At 45.0% G+C, this 22331-nt stretch overlaps 1 protein-coding gene and 1 long non-coding RNA gene across 3 annotated transcripts; one reads left to right on the top strand and one right to left on the bottom strand.

Annotated features, from left to right (window-relative positions):
• The first annotated feature begins 4096 nt into the window (after nt 1–4096).
• LOC130116916 (calpain-5-like) lies at nt 4097–21861 on the top strand. Of its 2 annotated transcripts, none has more exons than XM_056285019.1 (13): nt 4097–4198; nt 7876–8064; nt 10979–11110; nt 11911–12119; nt 12224–12416; nt 12536–12726; nt 12916–12993; nt 13109–13304; nt 13421–13543; nt 17522–17724; nt 19045–19166; nt 19286–19422; nt 20192–21861. In XM_056285019.1, exons 2-13 carry the CDS (start codon nt 7900–7902, stop codon nt 20372–20374), a joined length of 1932 nt encoding a protein of 643 aa, XP_056140994.1. In that variant the 5' UTR covers nt 4097–4198; nt 7876–7899; the 3' UTR covers nt 20375–21861. The 2 variants fall into 2 exon arrangements, with proteins under 2 accessions (XP_056140994.1, XP_056140995.1); XM_056285020.1 differs by lacking the exon at nt 4097–4198 and adding an exon at nt 5492–5599.
• Nucleotides 15081–16224, bottom strand: LOC130116932 (uncharacterized). The gene is made up of 3 exons (XR_008810611.1): nt 16093–16224; nt 15740–15877; nt 15081–15371 (listed from the first exon to the last, which is right to left on the bottom strand). It is a non-coding gene; the product is annotated as an uncharacterized LOC130116932 (long non-coding RNA).
• Nucleotides 21862–22331: the final 470 nt, after the last annotated feature.

Below are 22331 nucleotides of genomic sequence, written 5' to 3' on the forward strand. Positions count from 1 at the left end.
GGGTCTGAATGAAACGCTTGAATTTAATGATTAAGAGGTGTATCTCAATACTTTTGTCCATATATCCATCCATCCATTATCTGAACCACTTATCCTGCTCTCAGGGTCGCGAGATGCTCTAGCGTATCCCAGCAGTCATTGGGCGGCAGGCAGGGAGACACCCTGGACAAGGCCGCCAGGCCATCACACAGGGTTCACACACACACACACACACACACACATTCATACCTAGGGACAATTTAGTACAGCCGATTCACCCAACCTACATGTCTTTGGACTGTGGGAGGAAACCGGGGCACCCACACAGACATGGGGAGAACATGCAAACTCCACACAGAGGATGACCCGGGACGACCCCCAAGGTTGGAGTATCCTGTGGCTGAGGCTCGAACCCAGGACCTTCTTGCTGTGAGGCAACTGCGCTAACCACTGTGCTACCGTGCCCCCCCCCCCCCCCCCCCCTCTCTCTCTCTCTCTCTCTCTCTCTCTCTCTCTCTCTCTCTCTCTCTCTCTCTATATATATATATATATATATATATATATATATATATATATATATATACAGTGTAATAGGATGCGCCTACCCACTTTCAGCTAAGATTAGATATTTAACCCCACTGATATTGTTTTGTTTGGTTTTTTTTGGTTGACATTTTGCAATTTTGCATAGCAAAGACTTAATTGGGATTTAGTATCATCTTCCTGTCTTTGTCAGATTTAACTTTTCATGTCTGAAAAGTATGAAGATGGCATAAAAAAACATTCAGCAACAATAATTCATCTGTAAATGCCTGTTTTGTTTATCCGTAACTGTTCAAGATCTGTAAAGAAGGTTGAATCAGTTCATCTGGATACGTTTATCGACATATGTTTCATCACTCATCTACGTGACCTCTTCAGTCTAAGATGGCAGAAGTGGTTGGGTCCTCATTAATATTCATGAGCTGACCTTTGAGTGACAAGTATGTACAAGGGTTGATGGTAAGGGTGGGCAGTGCTTCATCGTTTGATGATTTGATCTGATAGGCTGTATGTAAATGAATGTGTACGATGAAGTCACGAGAATCAGAAAAGAGATTGGCTGAGGGACGCTGATCTGGGGTGGCTCTTGTAAATAGAGAAAAAAAGAAATACTGAATTCTACTTTACTTGATACACTTATAGTTTTTCTTTAAAGTAACCAATAATTAACATAATAAGTGATGCTAGAAAATATTTGTGTTTCAATTTCTATCTCAATTTCTATCAGGGACCGCAGATGCAAACCAGGGACTGCAGATGCAAATTAGCTGCCGGCTAACTCTGGTGCAATTGTAAAATTGTGCGTTGTCCCTGTCAAATAAACAATAAACTAAACTAAGCTAAACTATCTGACTTTAAAAACTGTAGACTCATGCTTTTCTTAAACAAATGAGGGAAAGTAATGTGATGACATGGTTGAATCCGTCTTTGGACTCCATGAGCTGTGCCTGAAGTTAGAAAAAAAGAAAAAAAGAAAAGAAGACCCGCAAGTAAACAACATAAAAGTAGATTTTTGTGTAATTTCCCTTTAAAGTTGCCACAGGGCAGTTGGTATGAGATCACAAGGCTATCTTCAAGAGGCCGTCGAGGCTTACGCAGAATAGAAGCTAAATAAACAGAAATTGCTCCATGTGAACTAAGTAGCTCATCTGACCTTTCCATTGCTTGGTAAGACACGGATTAACAGTGACGGATGTGAAATGCTGCGTTAAAAATCAAACAGAACACAACATCAGTACAGTGGCCTCTGTTTGCAGTATTCACAACCATATGGCCTGACTTGATTAGTGAATCAGTGGTTTAATTGGTTATTAAAGGCAAGATGGTCAATGTCATCAAGGAACCATTAAACGGAAACCACTGGTTGAAGATCAAGTAGCAAGGTTGGTTAGTACTATAATCCATGTTCACCTAAATGCTGACCTTCGTTGTTCATCGATGCGAACAACAACCACAATCTGAAACGGGCGAGGCTTTGCTTCTCCTCAAGCAAGACAAATGAGAATATAAAGGTCGCAGATACCCCACACATTTGCAGACATCTGCCATTTTTGAATGCCTTCTGCAGACATCAGTTTGCTGCGATCTCTGCGTAGTTGTCCTCTGAGGGCTGGAAGAGCAAGCCAATTTTTTTATTTCTTTTGGCTGGTGGGCATCAAAAACACTCATCCGGCCTGGCACCTGTGTTGCTGAATGTAGAAATACGGGCAGTCCCAAGTCGTTCATGCTTCAGAGAAGCCGAAAATACTCAACAGATAGCCCCTTGGATTTGAGAATTAATGTATATAATTGCTCTGGTTTGGAACAGTCTTATCAATATTTGTGAATGCAAACAACTCTCCACTAAACCCAAAACGGGTAAAACGACATTTTAAGTTCCCAAGAGTTGAATACAACATGGGTGAGAGGGAGACACATGACATGGGTCAAGAGTTTAAATCTGAACCAAGAGCATTTGATACTGAGCTACCAAGATGCTTTCAAATCTCGGACTTAAATCTCTGCGCCATTAAGTCTTTGAGCAAACAACGGAGGATTTTACTTGAAGTTTTCATAGAAAATTATGAGCTTTGTGCCAGAGAGTGTACTCTTTTCCAGAGAAATCTCCTCTGCATGCACTCACTGTCATCTGCTATTCATTCTCGATGGAGCAATTCCAGGTTTTACGTCTATATGATGGCACAGGTTCAAGATTTCTGCCCTCCGGTTCTGATGGAGAATTGTTAATGTTCTAAAACTATTGGACGGCCTGTCCCTGACCACTGGATCCGTATTTGTCTTTAACTTTCCCCCCGTTTCCACGGCATAGTCTCTACTATCTCTCTCACAAGCAGAGGGGGAAAGGGGGAAAGGTTTATGGGGCCCAGCCGCTAGGGGGGGGGGCATAGAGGCCAGCAATAATCATGTTCGTCCTTTAAGCAATGATAATGACAATACTTGCCACTGAGTGTGAACTGGCTAAACAGAGGGACTTTAAAGACACCATAAAGCACTCTGCATTCAGTCAGACAAGGAAGATGGCGGTATAAGAGGCAAAGATGAAGCCATAAGGTAAGAAATTGCATTTTCTACTAAGACACTTGTGGTGTAAGTGTAGCAGATCTTTGTTGACCTTGGTGTGTTTAAGTGTGTCCCCATTATTACGTCTCTCACAGTTTACATGTATACGTGTTTAGTAGGAGAGAGCGAACACACATTGGTTGATATGAAGCAGGTTTGGTGGAGGGGGGGTGCCAATTCACTTGAGCTTTTCAGGGGCCCTGCCATTTCCAACGGCGGGCCTGCTCACAAGAAAACATTTTGGTGCTATGACAAGTTAGTCCGATGACAAGGGAATAGTCTGATTGTGTCTATGTAGAATAGATATAGACATAAGTAATTATATATCTAACCAGCACAGAAGTGCATTACAGAATTATATGTTGACTCCACAATGTTGTGGGGGCACACTGTCATGTCTTGGGAACATTTCTAATGAACGTTGGATTCTGAGGCCTAATATCTATTCTATTGTCATAATATTACCTCTAATCCAGATGATTTCCTTCCATCTCCTCAGACCATTTATCTAACCCCAGTGCGGATTTAATTAATTGCTATTGGCACACTCCGAGCATTCTTCCTTATCCGGCTCTCTGGCCCTGTGACTCGGGGACTCTCTGTCTAAAAAGGCTGCGATCTCCGATTAAAGCTTCTCCCCAAAGATGTCCTACCAGTCTGTTGTACTGTCAAAGCTGACATACGAGAGTGCATCATGATTCAATCAAATCCAATCCAATCCAAGCTCACATTCTCGCTTGTCTCACCTGCAGGTCTCAAATGGAGGTCGGGGGTTTGGTTTCAGTCTCCCCCTTCCCCTCCCCTCCTGAAATAACCCTGAGAGCAAAGCATCTGCATACGTAACACTAACACCTCCTGCTCCCAAGAGGGACTCGTCAGACCAGTTTCCAGCCAGTGTCTGTGAGCATAACAAAGTGTTTAGACAGACCTTCCGCCCAGGACTGGAAAAATTCGGGGAAATTGGATTCACTTGTGAGGGAAGTGCTGCAAGTTGCTGCCATATGGAGAGGACATTATGATGGATATGACAGGAAGACGTTATTAAGACATCGTAGCAGACTTTAACAGGACTGTGAATGCGTGTAGCCTCCACACTGCCAGAATCAGAGGACTCACAGTAGGTGAATGATGCTTTTAAGACACTATGGTTGAAATCAAGTTTTCTCTTAATGTGATTTCTGGTGTTCTTTGATATTTTCTGTCTGTAAGATCCATAGTTTCATCCGTAGTTGATAGATGATACATAGTCTAAAAAAGAAAAAAAATCTAATGCAACTACTGCATTCCTATATTAAGGTACATTTATAGATATTTTAGTTTTTGCAAATAATTTGATCTATTTTGTTACTTAAAGATAAACGTAAGAATGCATTTTTTCATTTTTAGTCAGACATAATCACAGTTTATTAAATTGGCACATAAATTCCCGCAGAATTATTTTTTTTAACACGTCAGATTCAAAGGACTGTAACACTGCCTTAGTCTGCTTCTCACCTTTTGAACTTTTATACACAGCTCATCAATACCACATCATATCTCAAAGGAAGAAACATGTTCGATCAAAATACCACGATTACAGCATCTGTGTGCTACTCACTGAGCCCCTTTCAGTGAAATGTGGCCTATTAAAACATGGCAGCATGCTCTCTGCAGTCTTATCTGATTTTGTTCGGTCATTCTGCTGTGACGTTGAGAGACTAATGTGGTCAATCAAAACCTTTTTAAAACAACAATCACATCGGCTACCCGTTCACTCCCAGCTATTTTTCAACTTTGCACATGCTATACTGCACCGTTCTGCAAAACGGAGGGTCAATTATTCAAAATTCTTTCAGACTGTGTACACTTTGCAAGGCAGAAACCTTTACTAGTGTAGTATGCTTTTACCCGGACGTCATTGTAATTTTCTGATTTCAAAGATATTATGCACTCAGTTGTGGCTAGTGCATAATAATCAACCAAAAACAACTTGCTAGACCGCATCTACCGGAAACACCGATACGTTCTCTCTCTCTCGACGTCTCTCGCTCTCTCTCACTTTCTGTATTCTCAACAAAACACACGCATGCAGGAATGCATGCACGTGTGCACACATACACACACAGAAAGAGATTAAAGACAAATCTGGTTTGCTGGCTTGCGTGTCATCAAGACATCAGTCAATAAAATGTATTTATAGGCAGGTGTTAATAAACCTTCTTTATAGTGCCACATTTCTGGGACAATACATAACGTAACACAATGAGACATTTCAAACTAATGCACAGTAACAGGGGAAGAGAAGCCCTGTGCAGATAGCTGCGGTGAATGGGTGTGTCTCTGAGCATGCTCAGACAAACACTGGGTCACAGGGTTGTTGCATAGGTGAGCGACACAGACAGGTAGAAATACCTGAAAACACCCTCTTCCTGCTTCAGAGCTGAAAGGAGGAGTCCCGCCGCAAATGCTGCCCGGAATCAGGGAGGACTCGGTCTTTAGAATTGTACTTTCTCCATCCTGCTCTCTGCTAGGACGTCAGGTAGTTACCAGAGGATTCAGTGAACAAAATGTCTTCTGTGCATTTAACGTCCTCTTCCTCATCTTTTTGCAGATATACTTGCTGAGCTGCTGTGTGATGGGCACTCCAGTCACCTCTAATGTAGTATCTGCTCTGCGGTCAGACGCTATCAGCTCCATTCACAATGGTTGTTTTTCACACGTCTAATTTGGTTTTCAAAGGACTACAGGTCGCAGACTAGGACTCCGTGACTGATGAGACCTCTTGGTCTATATATATTTTAACCTGCTGGAGTTTGAAAGTCAAAGGTTTCCAGACGCCTTACAAGTTGTTCATTGTGCGTCGTATTATTGCCATTCCTTACTGTCAGTTTGGGTCGGGGAAATGGACTAATGTTTGTTTTGTACGCAGTGCCATGCCATTCCTGGCAAACAAAGCCATAAAATGCAGAGTCATTTTGGATTGACACATCATTGTAGGGTTTGGGCCAGGGAGCCGAGCAAACAACACTCCCAAATTACAAAGCCATTCAGTTGGCCTGAAGGCATACCAGCTATGCTGGTCATCACAAGCCATCTTTGGAGTACCCCACTTCCATAGAAAACCCTCCGAACTCCCATCACTCATATGGTCTCGATTAATGAAGGTCAGTGTTTGTGTATATGAGCGAGACGATGAATGCGTGAGGATAGCGTGGTATATTCTCACAGTTTTTACTCGTTCTAGCAGATGTTCTGGAAATAGTGTTTTACTGAGAAGGCGATTCTGGTGTTTGCGTCGTTTCACACTGGGAAAAAAAAAATCAAAATTGCGAGACGACACGCAACAAAAGGTGGTAGTGATTTATATTAACTACAGTACATGACACGTTCGTTACACAGCTATAGACAGTGTGTAGATACGCCACGACTGCTCCCGTACGAGTGATGAAGGTTTTATTCACATGTTGTGATTCCACCCGCAGGCTGATCGTTCTTGTGCCCACTTCTCACCTTGACTGTGTTCAGCTCTCCAGACGGGGTATGGTATAATCATCAACTGTGCACCAACAGAAGATATCAGTGGAGGCAAGAAACCAGTCAGGGCATCTGGGTGGAGTGGCGGTCTGTTCCGTTGCCTGCCAACACGGGGCTCTCCGGTTCGAATCCCAGCGTTACCTCCAGTTTGGTCGGGCGTCCCTACAGACACAATTGGCCGTGTCTGCGGATGGGAAGCCGGATGTGGGTATGTGTCCTGGTCGCTGCACTAGCGCCTCCTCTGGTTGGTCGGGGCACTTGTTCAGGCAGGAGGGGGAACTGGGGGGAATAGCGTGACCCTCCCACGTGCTACGTCCCCCTGGTGAAACTCCTCACTGTCAGGTGAAAAGAAGCAGCTGGCGACTCCACATGTATCGGAGGAGGCACGTGGTAGTCTGCAGCCCTCCACGGATCGGCAGAGGGGGTGGAGCAGCGACCGGTAGAGTGGGGTAATTGGCCATATACAATAGGGGGGAAAAAATCCCCCCCTCCTCCCAAAAAAAGAAACCAGTCAGTAGGCCTAACAAGAATTATCAGCCTGCGAGGTGGAAATGTGTGTGTGTGTGTGTGTGTGTGTGTGTGTGTGTGTGTCTTTAGTTTGTGCCTAAGCAAGAGAAAACAGAAAGTGAGAATCAGTGAGAGAGAGCTCATCTATCTGATCTGAGTTTCGGGCTGATCATGGGTCATTTCCGTTGTAAACTTTCCTTGGCTCCGTCCCATGGCCAGCTTCTTACATGTCCTGCTTCCTCGGGAAAAGGACTGTCATTCAGCTCATCGTGTATCTCCACGGCCTCGGGTGAGAGGCGGTTTTCCATTGGGGTGTTGCTTCTCAGCATCAAGTTCAGAGTGGAGTTTATAAGTTTGCTTCGGTCAGCGAGTGTGTAAATAAACAGGAAACGTTGCTATCTGTGCATATGCCGTTTCAGTGCACCACAGAGACGTTTGCTCCCTCCCGCCTCTCAGCCCTTTGGGGCGTCCCGGTTTGGCGCCTCGTCGTTGTCGTTTCATAATTTCAGACAGGGTGTAAAGGTCTAGGGATCGCTGCGTTAACCCCGTACACTCATCTGTAAACTAAGATGTCCGGGGGGAGTCTGGGGTCCCGGTCTAATGTTGATCCAGGAATGTTGCCCCGAGGGTGGTGTTGGGAAGTTGTAAGAACTTCTGCGTGCCGTGTTCTTCCCCAGGGGTTCGGTGTCGGAGGTCAGAATGAGATGATTTTCGGATAAGATTGTTGTGCTATGAAGTCCCTAACGGGTCGCCTGTCTTGTTTCCACTTTGCAGTTGTAAGGCCTCAGCATCTGGACCATGTTCTCCTCTGCGACTCCGTACAGAAACCAGCACTATGCTGAGCTGAGGAGCTCCTGCGCCAGGGACAAGATCCTGTTCGAGGATCCAGACTTTCCAGCCACCAACGCATCCCTGTTTTACAGGAACCCTCCCCCTGGTATCGTGGAGTGGAAGAGACCCGGGGTGAGTAGTGGTGTGTGTGTGTGTGTGTGTGTGTGTGTGTGTGTGTGTGTAACTAAGAGAGGGTAGGTCATGACCTTGATAGGGGGAATGCTTCCTCAGAGGAAAAACACAAACTTCTCAAAAGACTTTCCCATTGATTTATGAAGCAAAAATTGTGCTTTCTAAAAGATTTCCCATTGGCTCTGTACCATAAAAAAATCCTCAGACACAACGTCAGTGGATATTAGCATTACGTCCAAGAGCCTTTTTTTTATTTTAATTTTTTTTTACCTTTGTTGGCTCATATTTAAGTGTAGCTATCTGGCTGGTGTGTTGTGAGCTTCTCTGACCGCTGACTTCTTGTATGATCAGCTGGGATTGTTTACGGGTGAATATAGGGACTCACAGGCAGGCACTTGTTTGTAATGTAGCGCAGGTTTAAAAACTGCATTAGGCGTCCGCGTAGCGTAGTGGTCTATTTTGTTGCCTGCCAACACGGGGATCGCCGGTTCGAATCCCCGTGTTACCTCCGGCTTGGTCGGGCGTCCGTGTCTGCAGCTGGGAAGCCGGATGTGGGTATGTGTCCTGGTCGCTGCACTAGCACCTCCTCTGGTCGGTCGGGGCACCTGTTCGGGGGGGGGACTGGGGGGGAATAGCGTGATCCTCCCATGCGCTACGTCCACCTGGCGAAACTCCTCACTGTCAGGTGAAAAGAAGCGGTTGGCGACTCCATATGTATCGGAGGAGGCATGTGGTAGTCTGCAGCCCTCCCCGGATCGGCAGAGGGGGTGGAGCGGCGACCGGGACAGCTCAGCTCAGAGGAATGGGGTGATTGGCCGGATGCAAAAAAAAAAAAAGGGGGGGGGAGAACATTGCGTTAACATACAGAATGTACCACATCTCGTCTTATTCGGTGTGCTGAGAACCCTAAAAATGCAGTATTTCTACATATTCATGCTGCGGCTCTTATGCCATCGCTTTCTCCCTGACCCCATTTGTATCAATCATTCGGTGTTCAACCCCACCCCAAATCCACATGTACGTGGAGTTCAGTCCCATCACTGGGACCTGGGAATTAAAGAGAGGAAAATATAAATCGTCATTATGGTTCAAGAGGTATTCCCTTTTTTGGGTAACAATTCCCTTTCAAGGTCACATATTTCCTGGCAAATCCACAGTAGCTGTCTGGAAATTTCTTGAGATTTACAAGACATGACTATAGAGCTGTTAGCAGAAAAAATAAAAAAGAAAAGAAAGCCTGTCAAACAAAGTGGTGTAGATAGTGGCAGCCATGCTTTGTGTTCCCCCACAGGTACTTTGTGGTGTGCTGAGGCATGGCAGGGGCTTGGCAGCGGAATAAGAAAACACAACTAATGAGCCCGCCGGCCTCAAACAACACAAGCAAACAGAGCGTGCATTTTTTAAGTTAATGTTTATTCATTTAAAAACCCAGCAGTGTGAAGTGCCCGATGGGTGGTATAATCATTGTGTGAATGTAAGTTTCTGCAGCTTAACCCGAGCCAACCCCTATCCAAGACATGCACAACAAGTCTGCATTTCGTTAGTAATCCCAAACATCGTCATAAAGGGACAACCCTATTGTTGTGACAAGTCGATTACTAGAAAGAGGACTCTGGTTTTACTCTTTCTGATTATTTAGAAACATATGGGCTATACTTAGAGTGAGTATTACACATTTTGAAGTGCACTCCTACCAAGCTTGATAAAAGCCAGTTTCATAGCAGAGTGTTTATGGATGTAAATCAAGTGAAGAGGTCTCACGCTGGCTTTCTGTCTCTGATACACATCTATGTATATACATACTGTGCTTTTCATTATGAGGTTGGTTGGCATCCAGGTAGCGTAGCGGTCAATTCCGTCGCCTACAAACACGGGGATCACCGATTTGAATCTCCGTATTTTTTTATATATATATATATATATATATATATATATACACAGAGAGAGAGAGAGAGAGAGAGAGAGAGAGAGAGAGAGAGAGAGAGAGAGAGAGAGAGAGAGAGAGAGACAGAGAGAGAGACAGAGAGAGAGAGAGAGAGAGAGAGAGAGAGAGAGAGAGAGAGAGAGAGAGAGAGAGAGAGAGAGAGAGAGAGAGAGACAGACAGAGCTTGGTTAAGGGGTCATTTTGACATTACTTTTACAATCTAGGGTGAAGGATTTGGATGGGGCATGCTCATCTCAACTTGTACTTTACACGGTTATAGCGATAACTGCAACGCCAGACCAGGAGTATGCATGGCAGATACTGCAGATACAAAAACCACAAAACAACCACTTGCTTCATGTCAGAGGCCTCCATTGCTGAAAAGCCTTTGACAAATTTACAGTGAAACGTCTTATATCCAGGTTATTCATATGGAATACATGACCTACAAAGTAAATGCCGGGTGTCCAGGTAGTGGTAGCAGTCTGCTCCAATTGCCTACCAACACGGGGATTGCCAGTTCGAATCCCCATGTTACCTCTGGCTTGGTCGGGTGTCCCTACAGACACAGTTGGCCATGTCTGCAGGTGGGAAGACAGATGTGGGTATGTGTCCTGGTCGCTGCACTAGCGCCTCCTCTGGTCAGTCGGGGCACCTGTTGGGGGGGGAAGGGTGAACTAGGGGGAATAGCGTGATCCTCCCACGCATCCTATGTCCCATGTCCCCCTGGCGAAACTCCTCACTGCCAGGTGAAAAGAAGCGGCTGGCGGCTCCACATGTATTAGAGGAGGCATGTGGTAGTCTGCAGCCCTCCCCGGATCGGCAGAGAGGGTGGAGCAGTGACCGGGATGGCTCGGAAGAGTGGGGTAATTGGACAGGTACAATTGGTGAGCAAAGGGGGGAAAATTGAAAAAAAAGAAAAGAAAAGAAAGTAAATGCTGATATGTTTTGCTATGTGCTGTAAGGAGCAAATGAACTTTTCTGTTGCAGGAGATCTGCGGCGAGCCCCATCTGTTTGTAGAGGGCATTAGCTCCCATGACCTGAATCAGGGGGTTGTGGGTAACTGTTGGTTTGTTGCTGCATGCTCCTGCTTGGCCCTGAAGCCACACCTCTGGAAAAAGGTGAGCTCTCTGTCTCCTCAGGTCTACACATAAGAGGCAAAGTATGAGTAACCGAGTTCCCAGGCTTAGTCACAGTGAGCCAACGGGAGAGATGTGCGACAGAGAAATGTTTAGAAGCATACCGTCCAACCCGCAACTTAAAACCCAGAAGGACAGGAATTCAACTTGGGACTTTTGACCATGGGAATTTTTTTTCTTGTCAAATTATTCACTTTTCGGAAAAGATAATGTATGCCCTCTGGCAAAACGAGCACATCAGCTCAGCGTTGGCAGTAATATCGGTTGCTCGTTAAGCGATTGAAAACATTTTGCAATGCCGTCTTTTTTCCAAAACATTTTCAAACCTGAAAACCCGTGTAATGCCGTTATTATCGATCTGTTTCAAAACCTTGTGTCTGGTTTGAACACTATGGAGCATGTACTGTTCTCTACATGACCATGTTTTCTGTGACCACTTTGAAATCCACTTAACATGAGGGGGCAATATCGCCACATTTGCTGTTCATACTGAGACATTTCAATTAACAGAAACAGCCGTTGTCTCAATTAGAATAATCCCTTAGTCTTAGCAGGATTATCATGAAAAAGCATTATGATCATATCGCTTATAGTAATCATACTCTTGCATTGTGTGTGTGTGTGTGTGTGTGTGTGTGTGTGTGTGTGTGTGTGTGTGTGTGTGGGTGTGTGTGTGTGTGTGTGTGTGTGTGTGTGTGTGTGTGTGTGTGTGTGTGTGTGTGTGTGTGTGTGTGTGTGTGTCTGTCTGTCTGTCTGTCTGTGCACACACCCATGCTCAACAGGTTATTCCTGACTGGAATGAGCAGGAATGGGATCCCAAACACCCAGAAAACTACGCAGGAATTTTCCATTTTCAGTTTTGGGTGTTTGGAGAATGGATTGACGTAGTGGTGGATGACCGGCTGCCGACGATCAACGGGGAACTTATTTACTGCCATTCAAAAAACAACAATGAGTTCTGGAGCGCTCTGCTTGAGAAAGCCTATGCCAAGTCAGTAGATGGCACACTTTAACACCCTGTACAAGGTTAGCCATACCTGCGTCTTTTTTCTTTTCTTTTTTTAGCGGTAACCTTTTGCTGTGTGGCTCCCTCAGGCTCTCTGGTTGCTATGAGTCCATGGCGGGGGGCAACACTGGGGATGCTGTGGTGGATTTCAGTGGAGCTGTTGCAGAAGCCATCAACCTGGAAGCTGAAGCCTTTTATGATGACCAGAATAAACAAGACCAGCTCTTTGAGGACCTTTTAAAGGTCTATGATCGGGGAGGAATCATCAGCTGCTCGATAGCGGTCTGTGCACATTCTGTTTATTTGGCCTCTTTATCATAAAATATATAGAGTATATATATATATATATATATATATATATATATATATATGGCAGACTTATAATTAGATCATATCATCAGGCTTCACCTACTGAGATTGAAATGAGGTTGGCGAACGGGCTGGTGAAGGGCCATGCGTACTCAGTAACTGCTGTGAAGAAAGTACGTTTGGGCCATGGGCTACTGGCCTATTTCAAGAACGAGACCATCCCCCTGATACGCATGAGAAACCCCTGGGGCAAGACTGAGTGGAAAGGAGCCTGGAGTGACAGGTGAGAAAGACAGTGGTTGGAATGACATGTTTCTTTACCGTAACACAATTTTCGACAGACGCCGTCCTCTCTCAACACTACCGCAGGAGGGTGCACCGAAGCAGCACATATTTCACCGAAACAATGACATATGCTATATTTCAAAATGACATTCTCTATACCTATATATTTTTCTTTCTTCTGTTTTAGCTCTGAAGAATGGTCTAAAGTTGGCGACACGGAGAGAGGCAACCTTGGCATTACAGTGGAGGATGATGGAGAGTTCTGGTGGGTGGAAAATCAATACAACCCACACGTCTACTAAACTCTTTGGTTAAGGCTTTGTTGTTCTTCAAGGATGTCATGAATCGATATTTTTATTTACATTCTACTATATCCACAGGATGTCATTTCCAGACTGGTGTAAGAGCTTTACAGATGTGGATGTTTGCCGCCTCATCAATACCGCCCTGATCAGCATCCACAAAACGTGGAATGAAGTTTCACATTTTGGGAGCTGGACCCAAAATGCAGATCCTTTCCGCAACCGCTGCGGTGGCTGTTCAAATCACAAACAGACATTCCTGCAGAACCCACAGGTACTGACTGTAGCTAGGCTTGGTGTGGACAGGCCAGCAAGGGTGTGACATTTGTCTCTGAAATATTTGTCTCATACATACTCTGATCCTATAATTCCTTTAACCCCCTTTTACAGTACGTGTTTGACGTGACAAAGGACGAGGATGAGGTCCTCATCTCCTTACAGCAGAGAGACATGAGGATCCACAGAAAAACAGGACAGGGAGAAAATCTTACTATTGGCTTTAATGTCTTTAAGGTATGTCATATCATAAAATCCTACTCACCGTGTGTACGTTAGTTTGGTTATGGAAAAAAAATCATCTCAGTGTACTAATTTGTCCAAATGAAGGTTCAAAGAATATCTAAACCCTGGGCCATTTTAGTGAGTTTACTGATAGGTTAAAAACCATGTAAAGGTTAAAAACATGCCAGGCTGGTCTTTGTACTCTGTGGTGTAAGCATAGCAGGATAAACACAGCTGGAGATAATAACATTAATATTGGGTCTTTTGGGTATAGTAGTTGTACCAAAGAACCAGCACTGACAATATTATTGACAATCATAAGTACTGGCTCGGGTGGCACGGTGGCGCAGTGGTTAGTGCAGTCGCTTTACAGCAAGAAGGTCCTGGGTTCGAGCCCCAGGGTTGTCCAACCTTGGGGGGTCATCCTGGGTCATCCTCTGTGTGGAGTTTGCATGTGCTCCCCGTGTCTGTGTGGGTTTCCTCCTGGTGCTCCAGTTTCCTCCCACAATCCAAAGACATGTAGGTCAGGTGAATCGGCATTACTAAAATTGTCCCTAGGTATGAATGTGCGTGCGCGTGTGTGTGTGCGTGTGTGTGTGTGTGTGTGTGCGTGCGTGTGTGTGTGTGTGTGTGTGTGTGTGTATGTGTGTCGGCCCTGTGATGGCCTGGTGGCCTGTCCAGGGTGTCTCCCCGCCTGCCGCCCAGTGACTGCTGGGATAGGCTCCAGCATCCACGTGACCCTGAGAGCAGGATAAGTGGTTCGGATAATGGATGGATGGATGGAAGTGCTGGCTCTGTCTGTCTGTCTGTCTGTCAATGCTGATAGGTGTGCTGACACACCTAAATCATATTTAAAAGAGACTTCCAAAAATATGGCTGCATTGCGTCTTGATCCGATAAAATAATCTGAATAAGCAGGGACATTGTCTGTACCTTTGGGGGAAGTAACCTCCCCTACATTTCTTTTTATTTAAATTGCATAAAATGCACAATCATGCACTGATATTAACAATTTAAAGCATGATTCAAAATCGTGGAAAATCAGATATTTTTTAGTTTTGAAAAACCTCAAAACAGTTAACAGAACATTGTAGCAGGCTCACCATTTTTGTGCTTGTTAGTAACTTTGACCTTATCAGAGATGAGCTGTCAGTTGTTGCTTTGGATGTCTGGAGCTAAATCAAAAGTTCTAAGCCACGGCAATAGTTCTCGAGAGCCGAGGAAACCTTCCAAGAACTCCGTGTTGCGGGAGGGTTCAGGGTTCAGGGGACAGGATTTTGTCTGGGCTCTGGGGCATCGGTCCAAAGTCAGTTTTATTTGTGCGGTGAAGCAGGATCTTTTCACCATGTTTTCGCAGTCTGGTTTGGTTGAGGAATTTGGCTGTGTTTTATGATAGCTGCTCATTTGTTAAATAAACAATCAAAAAGCCACTGGGGTGTTTATAAGGACAGCCAGACATTACTTAATGCATTCATTGGGAGGAAGAAAAAAAAATAAGGGACCATTTCAACAAGATGTTTAATCTTGAACGATTACACCAGATGAATGCACATACCTCGGTTGATTGCTTCAAGCTGAACCGAGACATTGCCGGGTCTAACTGATGTGGTCAGAACTGATTTCCCCTCATATCTTACACTGATATGGGCAGTTCAGCGGCATTTAAATGTGAAAAGGCTGCTTTTTTAGCGGTCCTGCTTTCACGGTATAAAGGCGTAGTGTAAAAAGTCTGAGGACACTCAGTTCTGCGTTCTTTCTAACCATCAGCAGACACATGAAACACTTTGGGAGCCGTTCACTTGACAGGCGTTGCATGTCTGTTTACCAAATCTCCTTCAAGCTGCATTAAGGAGAAAAACAAAAAAATGTACATCTTTTTCTTCAGCGTAGGGATAAGATCCCTAAATTCAGATTTGGTTGTGTAATCCTTTCATACGAAGTATGTGACAAAACAGATCTCACATTTCAAGAAGTTAGATTTGCTTGACAGCTACCTGGATAAAATCAAACACACTGTGCAATCATCCTGATGGCATTCACTGCCATGCATGCTGACAGAGGCACTGCCAAGTCCAGCAAGAACAGATAAAGAGGCTGATAGTCCATGCCATTTAATTCTGGTGCATTGAGTGGCAATAGCCTGTGAAAGAGAAACTGTGCAAACAGCACATTGAGCTCATAACAGTGGAATAAAGACGTTATTTTTACCTCGTGTCATCATGCAAGGGGTTGGTTGATTGACCGCTGGGGTTAGGGGTTGACCCATCGATCAACCATCTGGAAAGAAGATGCTACGGAGACTCCAGCTCCTGGGTCCAAATGCCGTGTTTTAAATATCAGGGGGCTCTTAAATGAAAGCAAGTTGTTTTTAGTTCCCCTCGTCATACAGTGAGCAAACCGTCCCATGTGAAATGAGGGAAATGTGAGGTTTTTCCCGCCACTACGAGGCCCATAAATCCCACTTTTGAGCCCGACACCGAAAAACACACCGATGAAATGGAAGAAAAAAAACAAAGATATTTTAAGTGATGGCAGCAACAGACTGAATAGCTGTTAATTACCTGCTACAGGGGGCGTCCGGGTGGTGTGGCGGTCTATTCCATTGCCTACCAACGTGGGGATTGCCGGTTCGAATCCCCGTGTTACCTCCGGCTTTGTCCGGCATCCCTACGGACACCAAATGGCCGTGTCTGTGGGTGGAAAGCCGGAGGTGGGTGTGTGTCCTGGTCACTGCACTAGTGTTCTCCTCTGGTCGGTCGGGGTGCCTGTTCGGGGGGGAATAGCGTGATCCTCCCACGTGCTACGTCCCCCTGGTGAAACTCCTCACTGTCAGGTGAAAAGAAGCGGCTGGAGACTCCACATGTATCGTAGGAGGCATGTGGTAGTCTGCAGCCCTCCCCGGATCAGCAGAGGGGGTGGAGCAGCGACTGGGACAGCTCAGAAGAATTGGGTAATTGGATGGGTACAATTGGGGAGAAAAAGGCCCCCCCCCCAAAAAAAAAAAAAGAATTACCTGCTCACCATATGACGTTGCACTGTCCACCTAACAACCCTTGGGTCACTCAGCCGATACCAGACAACATCAGTAAGAATAACATCACAGTGAAGAGGACCCGGAGTAGCTGAAAAAGATGCATCAAGCACTGGAAAGCAAATGTTGCAAGGACGGTGGTCAGCGATGTTAACTGACTAGTAGGACTTGCTCTGATCTGAGAGGAGTCAGTACTTTCTTCAAGCCAGTCCTTGTGAAATAACATGCTTGGTGTTACTTCTTGTTTGGAAGTTGCAATCAGCCACCATTAAATACCCGGTGTGGGACCTTGTCTAAATGTTTGTACTATTCAGTTATTGTGTTTGCTTGGTCCTCTTCTGCTCTGTGTGACTGCTGATTTAAATATGATCCCTATGCCTGACAGACTCCAACCCTCTGCGCTCCAACCCTCAGATTTAAAAAAGTTTGTTGACTTTTCTGCCACAAGGAGGCAGAAAAAACTCACCTACAGCAAACAGGTTTTATGTTGGTGCAATTCCTCTCCAAGAGGAAGATGCCAAACAACACAGTGGAATTGTTATGGCAGCTAAAATGTGATGTGCATCTTGGTCATGCCATGAGCACTGCTGTAACAACATATACAGTGCACTTAAACTTAAATAAGGTGCTTGTATCTTTTGTCTACTCCAAAGGCAAACTAGCAGTACACAATTGCCGTGACATGTGCACACTTGCTTTTGTGAATCAGTTGTATTAGTGCAAAAGAATAAGTTATTATCACAGTTAATGAGTTATTAAAATTCACATTAGGCCTGACCAGACTGTTATAATCATCCTTCATATTTTCCTTTCTCCATACCCAACGGTATCACATCTTCCATCCTTTATTCTTTGGTTTCTGGCGCTGGGAACATTTTTTTTCTTAAATTGGGTGACATTAACCTTTAGCATGAACAGCGGGCAGTATTAATCGGGTCAAATTGTCTCTCTTCTGCAAGGTGGAACTGAACAGGAAGTATCGAATGCATGACATCCTGACCCAACAGTGTATGGCGACGTCCAAGTACATCAATGCCCGCACGGTGTTTAAGAGGTGCATGCTGCCCAAGGGACGCTACATCATCATCCCCACCACCTTCGAGCCTCAGACATTTGGAGACTACATGATCCGTGTTTTCACCGATGTGGACTCCAGTTGCAGGTGACAGGACACTGAGATTCAGATCATCCGCTGAAGTCACTTGTCTTATCAAGAGTGTGTTTTTTGAGTTAGTCAAGTCACTAGCAAGGCTGTCTTTTAAGCTGGCGGCCAGAACTAATGGCTTCAAAAGGACGGGGAGCGCTACTGTGTTTGCCCGAGTTATCCTCATACCGTTCACGACTGGTTGATTTAGATCAGACCAACAGAACTGCTGGCCCAGACTATCAACCCAGCGAGTACGTACGTATATCCCACTCTGAAGGTTACAACTGTGCTGTAACTTCAGTGTTAATAGTTTCAGTGGCACACTCTCGGGTCACAGAAAAACACTCACAAAGCAATGTCCTTGGCCTACTGTTGCGTTCCTTGGCCACAGATTTTGTTTTTTCAAGATTTCTCACATTCCACTCGGCAGACAACTGCTTCTGCTCGCATCGGTCAGGCTGCCTAGACAAGCCGCAGCTTTGATTACAGCCAGTATAGTTGTGTCATCACCTGATCTGTGTTATCGGAACATAATGATCATAATGTCATTATATAATTAAAAAAAATAGGAAAAGGGCGTCCGGGTTGCATGGTGGTCTATTCCGTTGCCTACCACCACGTGAATCGGCGGTTCGAATCCCCGCGTTACCTCCAGATTGGTCGGGAGTCCCTACAGACACAACTGGGTGTGTCTGCGGGTGGGAAGCCGGATGTGGCTATGTGTCCTGGTCACTCCACTAGCACCTCCTCTGGTCGGTCGGGGCACCTGTTCAAGGGGGAGGGGGAACTGGGGGGGAATAGCGTGGTCCTCCCATGCGCTACGTCCTCCCTGGTGAAACGCCTCACTGTAAGGTGAAAGGAAGCGGCTGGCGACAACACATGTGTTGGAGGAGGTATGTGGTAGTCTGCAGCCCTCCCCGGATCGGCAGAGGGGGTGGAGCAGAGATCGGGACAGCTCGGAAGAGTGGGGTAATTGGCCAGATACACTTGGGGAGAAAAAAAAGGGGGGGGATAGTTTGCGCTCTTGTCAACTAGTCGGAAAAAAAAGAAACTAGGTCTTTTAAACAGGTGCGTGAGCCAAATTAGTATAAGATGAGATATAGAGAATTGCTTGCTTGCACACTGATATTAAACAAAAGGAATGTCCGCACGGAGGTTTAAGGATGCAAAAATCTTCTCAAACATTTAATGGTCCATAGTGCCGTGACAAAAGGTGGCAGTGTGCGAGCAGTTTTCCATAGCTCATCACATTATATGATATAAATCCTAATAAATCATATTTTCTTACTCCCGCTCTGATGCTCTCTCACTCGGTGCATTGTCCTGCTTTTCCAGAGAGCTGACAGAGGATAAACCAAAATTGAAGTGCTGGAGTTCATTCGTCGGTTATCCACAGGTTGTGACTCACATCTACGTCCACGGAGCCGAGGGGCTGGAGAACCAGGACAGCTCAGGAGGTTACAGGACTTTTTTTCCAGAACCTACTTACGCATCAAACATAATCGCACTTTGGGAAAAAAAACACTGTATACTCCGACACAGGTTGACTTATGGCTCCCTCCAAATTTTCCTGCAGGTGGAGACCCCTATGTGATCATATCCTGTGAGGGCCACTCCGTACGTTCGATCATCAAGACAGACGACCTGAACCCTGAGTTTGGAACCAGAGCCATCTTCTACAGGAAGAAGCCGAGAAAGCCCATCTCCGTGGAGGTAAAATGACCAGTTTTACCAATGGGTGAGGATGCAAAATTTAAAAAAGAAGACTGAATTAATTCTGTAGCCCAAATACATGTGATCCTGACACCGACAATATGCCAACTCTCTAACCGGTAGTATTGTTTGAGTTTACTTTTTGCCTGCATTTTACCTTTAGATTTTAACAACACTGTTAAATAAAAACTGCTCGGATGACAGCTTGTATTCCTGTGAGTTGTTTTCTCATGTGGTTTGCAGTACTTATATAGTAATATGAAATGCATTGCATGTCCATATAGAGAGAAAACTGTTGTTTTCCAAGCCTTTGGATGTTATTGTTGCAGTAGTAGCACAGATGTTATGTCCAGTCGTCCGTCCATCCACCCATCCGTCCACCCATCCATCATCTACTATACCCAATTAATCCAGTTCAGTGGAGTGGTGGGTTGGAGCCTACCCCAGCAGGCACTGGGCAGAAAGCAAGGCAACACCCTGGACAGGTTGCCAGTCCAACACGGTTCCCAGCAGATGTTAAATTAAATCAAATGAAACATGACATTTATGGTCCACTGATAAGAAGTCTTCACAATCCCACAATCCCAAGTTCAAACGCAGAAAAGTCATATCAAATTAGGCATGAAAGTATGCCGCGATGCCTATTTTGAAGCTGCCAATAGACTGATTACATGAATTATGACCCCCCCCCCCACCACCACACAATCCAAACACTTTTAACTCTCTAAACTCCTAACTTGTCTTGTACATGTTTCCTTCCCATCCTCAGGTGTGGAACAGCAATGCGCTGAAGGACCAGTTCCTGGGCCAGGTGGTGTTGTCCGGCACGGAGAAGGACACCACTGATCCCCAGAAGCTCCAGCTGAGGAAGAGAGGCCGGCGCATGGCTGATGAGATGCCTGGCACCATCAGTCTGAGGATCATCACCTCCGCTCAGCTGACAGCCATGTGATCACGTCAGTCATGCCACTGGCTGGCCCATGGTTACCGTCGTCATCATCGTTGTCTAGTTAGCCGGGTCATCATTAGTTTCCAGTACTAGCACCGTGTTGCCGGCTTCAGCACAGTTGAGCCGGTCACGGAACAAATCGCAGTGTCTGTATTTAATCACTCAGACCTCGTTCAGACCAGAACGGGGCACTAATAACCTGAATGTACCAATTCCTGTTGATCAGCATGACTCCTTTCTGAGCCTGTTATTTTTTGAAAAATAATTTTTGTGTAACATACTGTACATGATTTTATACCGGCATGCTACTGGACAGCTGATAATATATACGTTTTTTGCTATTCTTCACTAGCTACTCTCATTTTATACACGTTTTATGATATGAATACTTTGTAGCTCCCTCCAGTCTTATTACCGCCTTCAGTGTGACAAAATACTGCATTACTGTACGTGCAGCGTAATATCAAACACATTGTGTTTTCAGAGTATTTTCAGTCATATTACAGTCATTTTGTCTTCTACGACTTTCTGTCAGTATTGCCAGTGTATTTTTTTTTTTGGTCATTTATATCAATATCATACAATTCCCTGAAAGAAATTCAACCCCAAAATCATTCATGGTAGCCTACATGACAGGCTACAAGTCTGGTTTTCTTCCAGATTTTTTTTCTTTTCCTTTTTTTTTTTTATTTCAGTCCAGTTCCCAAACTGCAAAGTTTTGTTTTTTCCGTTTTACACTCAAGACACAGCCATGCACAATTCAAAGTTCAAAAAGTCTATTGCTTCAACCACAGTTAAAAATAGTTTATCCAAAACCTTATTTCCCCATAACTTGTTTGTCCTTTTTCAAAGATGGGGAAAGGCCTGCTGAGGTATGCCGGATGGTTCAGCAGTTTAACAAAGCTAGACAATGATAAGAGGAATAATAATAATAGTAGTAATAATTTAAAAAGAAACATTTTTGTCTTTGTTCCATTCTCTTGTTACACATTAATAGAGGAATTTTTCACACCACGTGTACAGGTTTACACATTCAGAAGATAGGAATGTACAGGAGCAACTACCGAAAAAAAAGGGGGGGTTGGGTTGGGCGAGGGGGCAGGTCAGCGGGGGTCTTTTTTTCTTCTTCTTCTTCCCAAAATACATCTTTGTGCTCATAGTTCAGACCTGTACATGGGGGTGGGGAGAGAGGATGCGGGGGGGGGGGGGGAGGCAAACGTCCAAGGGCTCAGCAGACTTTGCAGGAGGCTTCCTGACAGGCCACCTTCCGCTACCGCATACATACGTACACCTACAGACACTCGGCAAGTGGTACCTCAGGACAGACTGTGTGGGCCGGCACACAGAGCCTTGCATCCCCCGGCTCTCTGTCCAGACGGAGGAGAGTCCAATGAAGCCCAGACAGGAGAGATTTGACCCGGGTGTGGAAAGACAGGAGAGTGTGTGTGTGTGTGTGTGTGTGTGTGTGTGTGTGTGTGTGTGTGTGTGTGTGTGTGTGTGTGTGTGTGTGTGTGTGTGTGTGTGTGTGTGTGGTTTTCTTTTTCAGGGTGCAAAACATTTATAGATACATACCATATAGCAACCGGAATATTGTCATTTTAAGTTACATGATTTTGAAAAAGGGCATTTCCCCATCATATTTACATACATACATACATATCCTAACAATCTTAACCTATTTGAAGATGAAATACAATGTATAAGTTTTGTTTTTTTGTTTTTTTTTCCATGCACGGAATCTGTCACACCCTCCTGTCTTCACATCACTCTCGCGTCCTTTCTGTACATTTATTGTACAATGGAGGTACAATATGACAGAGCAGCTACCCTGCACCACAGAGTCAAGGTCGACAAGAGTGAGGCATCTTTTAGTGCAGCTTGAGGTAGCCCCCCCCTCGCCCCCCACCCATCCAAAACACCAGACGCAGACACTTTCTTTCACGCATGCACGCACGCACAC

The sequence above is a fragment of the Lampris incognitus genome, chromosome 8, assembly GCF_029633865.1.
Source record: "Lampris incognitus isolate fLamInc1 chromosome 8, fLamInc1.hap2, whole genome shotgun sequence".
In the NCBI taxonomy this organism is placed as follows: Eukaryota; Metazoa; Chordata; class Actinopteri; order Lampriformes; family Lampridae; genus Lampris; species Lampris incognitus.

What these genes read in the sequence shown, in the direction of transcription:
- LOC130116916 (XM_056285019.1), top strand. Translation starts at nt 7,900, where the DNA reads ATGTTCTCCTCTGCGACTCCGTACAGAAACCAGCACTATGCTGAGCTG. An exon ending in TCATCAGCTGCTCGATAGCG is followed by an intron (nt 12,417 to 12,535) that starts GTCTGTGCACAT and finishes TCATATCATCAG; the next exon opens with GCTTCACCTACTGAGATTGA. An exon ending in AAAGGAGCCTGGAGTGACAG is followed by an intron (nt 12,727 to 12,915) that starts GTGAGAAAGACA and finishes CTTCTGTTTTAG; the next exon opens with CTCTGAAGAATGGTCTAAAG.